The 9716-nt window shown below is 41.6% G+C and overlaps 1 protein-coding gene across 5 annotated transcripts in view; it reads left to right on the forward strand.

Annotated features, from left to right (window-relative positions):
* LOC126405556 (histone acetyltransferase KAT7-like) overlaps nucleotides 1–9149 on the forward strand; it is a 33930-nt gene extending 24781 nt beyond the window's left edge. For all 5 annotated transcript variants that reach the window (XM_050069337.1, XM_050069340.1, XM_050069336.1 and 2 more), the window contains 2 exons: nucleotides 589–695; nucleotides 870–9149. In XM_050069337.1, coding sequence (XP_049925294.1) covers nucleotides 589–695; nucleotides 870–968 — 206 coding nt within the window. In that variant the 3' untranslated portion in view covers nucleotides 969–9149. The remainder of the gene's footprint in view (nucleotides 1–588; nucleotides 696–869) is intronic.
* Nucleotides 9150–9716: the final 567 nt, after the last annotated feature.

Genomic DNA, 9716 nt, shown 5'->3' on the forward strand with positions numbered 1-9716 from the left:
CATTAGCCCACAGCGTCATTAACAGGCGGCTCGCTCAGTGTGTGACGTGCACTTGGAGATAAAATATAGGCCTATATTAATGAAGGTTCATTAGTACGGTTTGTATTTCTCTGTAATGTAGCACAGTGTTAACAATGTTACTGATACTATTCTTTCTCACACCTTCAACTCAAACCACCAAAATATATCATTTAATCATTACATTCATATCATGAACATGCAGGAGACTAGTCCACTGATGGACCCTGATGAGGTCCACTGGGAAAACTCTCAGTCAGGTGGAGCCCTAGTCGCTAATGACAGTAGCTTGGAAATTTAAAAGTGGTTGGTTTGTGCAGGATGTCTTGTGTCAGTGGTCTGCCGTGTTTTAACTCCACCCTCTAGTATTGGCTCCACTCGCTTGGAGCCTCAGTCAAGGTGTATTTAAAAGAAAACAGGCACTATCAACTACTGCTGCTAAAGGAAGACCAAAATAGAGCAAGTTAAGTTCAGTAGAGTCGTGCCATATCGTTCAGTGGAAAGGTAACATTAGTCTCTTTCCTGATCCCATCGCTCTGACCTCCTCTTGTCTCACCTTTGTGTTCACAGAGATCAGTCAGGAGACGGCAGTGAACCCAGTGGATATTGTCAGCACACTGCAATCTCTCCAGATGCTCAAATACTGGAAGGGAAAGCACCTGGTTTTAAAGAGACAGGTAGGAAACAAAACAAGTCCGACTTCCTTACCTGCTTTTCTGTCTGGTAGAAAACTTCGTCCAGCTGGCAGCTGATTGTTCGTCGCTTTTTAAGTTTAAAACTTGTCGCAGATTCAGACATACGTACAAACTCCACATTAGTGCAGCCAGCTGAGGTGTGTTTTCTCTCTGCAGGACCTCATCGACGACTGGAAGGCCAAGGAGACCAAACGTGGTAACGGCAAGACCATTGACCCCAAAGCCTTAAAATGGACACCGCCTAAAGGGACGTAGAGGAGCTTCCTTTCACACTCCAAACCCAACACACACACACAGACAGATCCTCCGTGTACACTGGCATGCTCACAGACCCTGAGCCTAAACCCTCACACACACACACACACGCACACCTGTACGAAACGCTTTCAGCAGCTACAGCACAGTCAGCCACTTACAGAGTCAGCCATTACTCTGGGTTCATCAGCCACCGAACATTGGCAAATGTGCAGGAATCTGAACCTAATACATGAATGAATAATCAGAAATATTTTACCACCTGGCTGTGTGAGGTCAGTTTGTGAGATCTGGCTCTGTGAAATGTGACCAAGCTGCAGTCAGAGTTTCCATCTGAAATATTAAAAGAAACAAGTAAATCTCTAATTGGTAATTAGTGGTAGTGTTAAGAAGCAGTGTTGCAGCTTCAGATGTCTTTCAAAGTTAACTGCGGTGTTTTTCACCAACTGGATGTTTTTGTGCCTTAGTGACGAACCAGAACTAGAAGAGAATCAATTCATCATTTATATTTAGATTTTATATTTTTGGTTTCAGGCTCTAACTAAGACACTAAATGTCCGACAGACAGTATGACTACAATGTTAAATAACGAGCTTACGCAGCAGCCGGTGATGTCTGTCTACGCAGGATCCCTGCTGATACTTCCTCGACCTCATTTATTATCTGGAAAGTGAAAGTAATTGTGCGTTATAAGTGCACCTTCTCGCAGACACCTGATTAACATAGAACACCAGACACGCCCGCTAATCCAATCTGCGGCAGGCGGATCTGAACCTGCGCTGACCGAACGCAGGTCGGCAGCTCGTTGACTCATGCAATGAATTTTGTCAGACACAGACCAGCTGGCTGTGATTAAACAGGACGAAAATACATGACGTTTCTAGGAATACGAGTCCTGACCTCTATTTATCATTCAGGTCACATGACTACACACAGTTCTCAAACAGACCGGGGAAGGCTTGATGATTTCTGTTAGAGCCCCACAAACATCAGAACAGGAATGAAATAGTATCTTGTTTTAACTTCTGTCCCTTCACACTAGGGCTGCACAGTATGAGAAAAATATAACATTGAATACCACGATAACGATGTTACTTGTGATAAATAAATAGATTGTAAAGTGTACTCAGTTTCTGCAGATTTCAGTACAGTACGAAAATAAAACAAATTGCTTGTTGAATTAAAGGAACACTTCACCCCTGAAATGATCATTTGCATATCAGTTACTCACCCCGTGTTGAGTTGGATTCATGAAAAAAACATTGTTTTTCTTGCACACCTCCACCGTGAACAGAGAATCCAGAAACAGGGAAAATTCTCAGTGTATTTATTGGGGTCCACATTTAACAACAGCAGAACTATATCCAAACATCTGTTTACAACTCTCACACAATTGGTGCAGTGTAATTATGCTCAGTACTTCACTAACGCATGCATTTTCTCGGAAACATTACGATCTGTTACTGAGCTGAAAGTGAAACGCAATGCCAGACTCCATTGAGAAAAACAGTAATTTTACCTCAGTGAACACAGAAGCTGCTGGTTTATTGTTGCCTCGATCAGTGAGTCTCTTTTTGTTACTGTGTGACTTTGATGTGTTAGAGGGTTTGTTCAGATTCACCAAAGTCACACAATAAAGCAGACAAACTGACTGATTAAGGCAGCGCATGGCCAGCAGCTCCCCGTGTTCAGCGAGGTAAAATTAGAGTTTTTGTTAATGGAGTCTGGCTTTGAAGAGAGCATCAATAAGTTTCAGTTTCCCCTTCAGAAAGGGCCGTCCGTTTGGGAAGTATTGAGCATACGGATGTTTAAATGAGACTTGGCTTAGGTGTTTTGATATTGTTTTGCTGTTGTTAAACGTGGACCCCAGTTAATTCAATTAAAAAAAACAGGTTTTTGATTCTCTGCTCACTGTAGAGGCACGAGAGAAAAGTTTTCTATGTGAATTCAGTGTAACACGAGGTGAGTAATTGATATACAAATGATCATTTGGGGGGTGAAGTGCTCCTTTAAAAAAATTAAAAGACGTTAAATCTAACATGCTTTTATCGAAGAAATTGAACATTGAACTGAACTCAAAAGACACCACTAAAAAAGAAGAATGGGATTTTCTACTGATACTCTATCAACTAAAAAGAAATACGAGTGCAGTATCGCAGCCTTTCAGTGTGTTTATGCCATGACAATAAATGTATATCCTGCAGCCCTACTTCACACACTGTGGTACTTAATTGTGTTCAGAGTGGGCATCAGATGCAGAGTGATGTTGCTTTACGTCATGCATCCCATCAACTTAAGATTTTACAACTCTGTCTTTAAAAAAAATAAGTGTAGACATATGAAATGAAGAGTTACAGTCAGATGGTCTGAGGTCAGATGTGTGTGTCACAAACGTTTAACAGAGCAGAGCGTACAAACTGACGCTGACGGCGGCTGATTGAACCCAGAGCTCATCAATAACTCAGCGTCTCTCTCATGCAACAAACACACACCTCGTGTCCGTTATATAACCCGTCACACCCATTAGTCAGGAAGCTATAGCTGCCATTGGCCGCGTTCGTACCGTGTTGTGTCCCCAGGATGTGACCCGTACGTGGTGTCTTCCCTTCTTTCTTTTTTTTAACCTTATATCTTAGTGCCGGCTGTGTTGTTTCATGATGTGTTCTCAGTGTTGGAGCTCACAAACATGTCCTCTCTGTGTTCTCTGTGGTGGTTTTGTTAATGTTCTCAATGATATTTTATACTTTCTCTACCTCTAAGGTTTACCACTGTATAAAAGCTACAACGGCCCATTTTAAGCTTCGTTATTTTCCTTTTTTATTCTCTGTGTTGACATGTGAAACTAAAGCAAGTGTTTGGTTTTTTTTTAACTAGATTTTTAAAAAATATATATGCTATTTATATTCTTAAAATGATATGTTAACTGCGTAGAACGTGAAAGACAAGGTCTGGTAGAGGAATGTCGACTCTAGGACGGGCTTCCTTGTGAATATGAATATTTATCCTGAAATTGTACGTAGGTTCAAATGTGTATAGAAGCTCTTGGAAGGTACCAACAAAGACAACGTGTACGTTTACATGCACACTAATATTCCACTTTTATTCCAAATTTGACAATAGTCCAAATTTAATACGGCTCATGTTAAAAACATTCTGTTTAGATATTCCGAGTGAGGCCTTCAGGCTGATTTATGTTTGGGCGCGTGACATTTTTGACGAGTGTCGCTCAACAGAAATTAAACAGTCACAAGACGTTTTCCATTTATGCTTCGGCAAAAGGTTTCAGACGTCTCCATGGTAACCAGAGACCCCCTGCTTTTGTTCACGGTCGTTGTTCAGTAAAGAGTATTCTGCACAGACAGCTGTTTAAATCACACAAATGTCCCACTGTACGTGTGTTTTAGTCTCATTAACTTTACATTCATTGATTGATCAGCTCCCAGTCTGTCTGTGAGCCAATATATACAAACACCATTGATTTTCCTGTGGCGCTAACATGTGAAATATTTAGATTCAGTAAATGTCTGCTGTGTGTCAGCCTGGTGAAGGCAGTTCTGACGGCCTCTATGGACAGAGACGCTGAATGCTGGTCGGGTTCGGTGTGTGGCGACAACAGTGACACTACTACTATGAGGGGGGGATAAAATCACTAATTAGTATATATAAACTCACTGTTGATTCCCTTCAGTGGTGCTGACATTAAAAATATTTGGGTTCAGTAAATAACGTGTCTTGCAAATGTGTCAGGTTTGCAAACAACATACTTTATTTTAAAGTACAGTGAATTTCCGGCATAGAGCTTTTATTTTGAAGTGCTGTTTCCTGCTGTAGACTGAATGACTAACGGATAGCTACTTAAAAGAGACAGCACACGAGCCAAACGCAAGTGAGACACTGAATATATTTGACTGTGTGGACCGTTAGCTAATGACCAAGGGGGATCTGGACCCCGTGCCTGGACCAGTTGGGAACCACTGGTGTAAAGCACACAAATGTCCCGCTATATATGTGTTGTTATCTTATTAACATTTATATATTTCCCACTCTCTTGCTATGATGAGAGGGGGAAATAAAATGAATAAATTAATACATACAAACGCCATTAATTTCTTCCCGTGGCACAGACATGAACAATATTTAGGTGCAGTAAATGTCTGCTGTCAGTCAGCCTGGTGAAGGCAGATTGGGCAGCAGAGGGCTGCTTCTGTGGACAGAGACGCTGAATGCACATTGCGCAACAAAATATAACGATGTCTGCGTCACAAGAAAATACTCCATGTGCACAACATGAGAGGAAAGTGTCAAGCCGTCAGTCGAGTGACACTCTTCAAAAGTGTCACACACCCGAGCATTAATTAGGCTTTATTCTGGATGCAGCATTTCTGATTACGTTAGGTGTCGATATTATTCAGGTTTTAGGAGCATTCTTTGGGCATATAGTGCATTTGTAAGTTTTGCAGTTTGCAACACAAAGCCTCTCGTCTGTTTACTATATATTTACTGTAGGGTCGAGATACATGCCCAAAAAAAAGCCCACATCTCGGGTCAGAAGGAGAAACACACCCACTTTTAAACATTATGAAAGACTTGGTTAGCAACAGGGTTTTGGATATGTGCACGTATTGTAACACAGACCATTTCAAGAAGGAGGTTGAAGGAATAGACGAGGAAAACTTTAAAGAATTCCAGGCACAAACAGCCGTTCTACTTTTCCATATTTCGACGTGACAAATGACACATTAGGACACGTTAATCAGAGTATGCACAGCTGCATGTAAACAGGAATATCAGTGTAATATTCATTTTCATTACCATGCATGACAGCTTCTCAGGACTGTTGTCTTTTTTGGGATAAGGGTAAAAAACTGAATATTTTGTGCATGTAAACGTCAGTGACAGAAGTCATTTACATTTCAGACGTTTATCTCCCGTTATCAAAAGTGACATCACTGAATCAGAACACATCACTTCTGCACGTTGTCACTACCTGTTACTGACATAACTGCTGCTGCAACATGTTTGGAAAATAATCTGTGTGTGTGAGACCGGTGAGCTCGGTCCCATCAGCAGCATCTCTGTATCATTAGCTGTTCATTAGCCCTCTGTGTGCGATTGAACACATTTTATTTCATTGACAATCTAAATATTTATTGATCTGCATCAACTTTTTAATTTTGGAACCAGCTTTTAAGGTTTGTTAAAGGAGCAGTTTGACGTTTTGGGAAATATTAACTCTCTTAAGAAGAGTTGGATGAGAAGGTTGATATCAGTCTGCTCATCTCTTGCAACAAAGCACATCAAGTTCATAGACTGCGCAAAAATAATGTAAGGTAGCCACCAGGATGTCACCTATGTTGAAGCCTCGAGTTTGGTGTTAAAGTTTGGCAACTTTTACTATGGAAACCAAAACTGTTTTTTGTACCAGGCTGTAAACATGTTTATTTCAGCCTCAAGTGGCCATCAGAGGAACTGCAGTTTTCAGCTCGGAGGTCGCTGCTTGATATTTCCCAACAATGTGGAGTTGCTCCTTTAAACTTTGTGCATAAGCTCAGACAGCAGTTGGCTGTGAAATCGGAGGTGTGTGGCCAACAATGTCAGATTGAATCATCTTTCTGTTTTTTGTTTTGTAGCTTTTGTGACACAGTTTCATGTGAGGAGACCACAGCCGACAGTTACACGAGCTTCTCTTCTTTCACAGTGTAACAAATGTTGCCTTTCTGTTTTGCTTTGTGTTTTTATGGTGTTTCCTCTCAACCATCTGTGGATTCATGTGTTTGTTTCATGTGTTAACCCTGTGGTTGATTTTTTTGTCCTCATTCGGGTCTTACATGCAGACTTTAAATCAATACAAACAGGCCATGCGTTTCAACCGACTGCATTTATCCTTTTAGCACCTGTTCTCAATACACATCTCTGAGTGAGTGTAGGGAGCCAAGTGTTTCGCCAATTCTTAAGTGCATTTACAGCAAAGTGCACTTTGAAAGGAAGAATCCATCCTAAAACACACCTCTTAACGATGATGATGATGATGATGATGTTCAATACGTGACAGGGACAGTTTTTTATTCCTTCAGTTATATGATGGAGTGTTTAAGATAATCCAAGGTTTTTGTTTGGGTTCCTAAAAACTTTAGTGCCGCCATTTTGTACTGATATTTAACAAACACTCCATCATGAGCAGAGAACATATTTTATATTCTCACAGTCGCAGAAATCTGAATTAATTTGTTTTTTTACTTGAAAAGGCTTTGCATTCAAATAACTCCCTGAGTGCTGATGCTGAATGTGCATGCCTCCTCGGTGAACGGAGAATCCAAAAAGGACGAGCACTCTTCATTAACTGAAGTAAACAGGGGCCGCGTTTAACAGCAAAACTATGTCAAAACTCTCACACAACTCGTGCAGTATGATCCAAGTCTCATTTATCCAGTTGTATGCTCAGGACTTCCCAAAACAAACAGCGTTTCTTGACAGGGAACTGAAACTGACGAAAACAGTAATTTTACCTCACTGAACACGGAGCTGCTCGTCTGTCACTGTTTCTGTCAGTCGGTACGTTTCCAGTCACAGTGAAGTGGAGCTACAGTCCCAGCTGGACGAGGACATCTAACTGGCCTACTGTCCTTGTCCCAGTATACAAGCACGGGAGGGGAATCCATTTATTGAGCCAAGTATGTGCGACTCCTCTACGATAGGTGGAGATATGCCCCCTTTCAGCTTGTTAGTATTGGACCTTTTTCCTGTTGACCTATTACGTCACAGACCAAACAATGGACAAACAAGTTAGCTACGGTTAGCTAGCAGCTAACTGCTACCATGGTGGACAACTTTACAGCTCTGTACATTTGGTCCGTCCAAAAAGTCACGGCTCTGGATGTAGATTTCTCCATGTTGTTACCGGCTTCTTCTTCTCTTACACATTTAATGCTATTGGACTTCCGGGTCAAAGCCCGGGGCGGAAACTGTGGAGCGCCGTGGAGCATGCTCAGAGCGCCTCGGCCAGTTTGGGTCTGATTGACTGTATACATGCAGGAGTCACATGATCTGGGTGTGTTAGTCCCACTGTGACACATTCACTGCAGGACCATTTCACTCACACTAACAAATAAACTGACACAATAAATCATTTTCTCTGATGTCATGTCAACGCACTGAATGAAGTCTGGTATCTGTAAGTTTCATTTTCAGCACGGCACTGAGCACACGACTGGATAAACGACACAGATTTGTTACTGAGCTGAAACTGAAACTGATCAATGCCAGACTCCATTGAGAAAAACAGTAATTTTACCTCACTGAATACCGAAGCTGCTGGTTCATTGCTGCTTACATCAGTGAGTGTGTTTTTGTTATTGTGTGACTTTGGCGTGTTAGCGCATTAGTTCAGATTTACCGAATCTCACACGATTAAACAGACAAACTAACTGATTGAGGCAGCACTACACAAGCAGATCCCGTGTTCAGCGATGTAAAATTAGTGTTTTTGTCACTGGAGTCTGGCTCTAACGAGAGCATCGATAAGTTTCACTTTCTGATCAGTTCCCTTTTGCAAAGGGCTGACTGAGGTTAAGACTGGATTAATGAGACTTGGCTTATATTGCTCAAGTTGTGTGAGAGTTTGTGAACACACGTGGACTCCTATGACTTCATCATGACTTTCATCAGTTTTTGGATTCTTCATTCACTGTGGAGGTGAGAAAAACAAAGTTTCCATCATAAATCAACGTAACACAGGGTGAGTTACTAATACACCAAAAATTATTTGGGGTGTGAAGTATTTCTTTAAATGTTAAATTACAACACCACAAATGATCATATTAAAGAAAGTTTTCCCTTTAAGACAAGCCTTTTTTTATTTAGAAACCTCTCTGTCTAGATGTCTGTTTTTATTTTTCATCCTGATGTCGTGCAGTTTTTCTGTGTGCCAGTGGCAGCTATAGACGGGCAGCTTATTAACACATCTGAAAAGGGTCCCAGTTACTTATCCCATCACCTTCCATAGGCCACCAGTGAGCTGTTGTAGTACTGCAGCACTTGAACGCACCCTGCTACCTGTTTTAAACGACGCACTCAAAGCAGCGACACACAAAACGTAGCGTGGCATCGATATGTAGCTCAGTCGTGCTTTTGTACTTGCTTCTCCCCCTTCCTTCCTCCTCAATAAATGCAAACGGTGAAACAAAGGCTGAGTGTGGTCAGTTTGTGTGTTTGCTGGTTCCCACGGCAACAGGGTTGTTTGGGTCCGGTCAGTTGGTAGTATACAAGGAATGTACGGACATAACAGCAAACAAAGGAGGTGTTGTTCTGCCTCTACGTCAGATCTGTTCACGATGAGAAGACTCAGAATGAGTGTCAGTGGTGACGTGTTAGTGGATGGATGACATGACGTGTATCTACAGTTGAGACTTTTAGCAGCTGTCCTTGTGATTTTGTTTCATACATTTCAAAAATGTTACCACTATCTATTTAGGTGGTAACTTTTCTTTAACCTGTCAGATTTGTATCAATAATACCTTGCAAAGTCTCTGAGCTGCTGTGAAACTGCACCTACTCAGGGCAACAATAAAGTTTATCTTGGGTGCATCGGTACAACGAGCAACCAAGACAGAAGGGGCAGAGGAGATACCTGCACACCAATACACCTGAGCTGGACAGCCACATAAAAGGTTCAAAGTCAATTTACTGAGAACATCGGTGCAGCAAACAGTTCAGTCCTCGACTGTCATCAGTGCTGCTGACGTGTGTTTC

This window comes from Epinephelus moara, chromosome 18, assembly GCF_006386435.1.
Source record: "Epinephelus moara isolate mb chromosome 18, YSFRI_EMoa_1.0, whole genome shotgun sequence".
Classification (NCBI taxonomy): Eukaryota; Metazoa; Chordata; class Actinopteri; order Perciformes; family Serranidae; genus Epinephelus; species Epinephelus moara.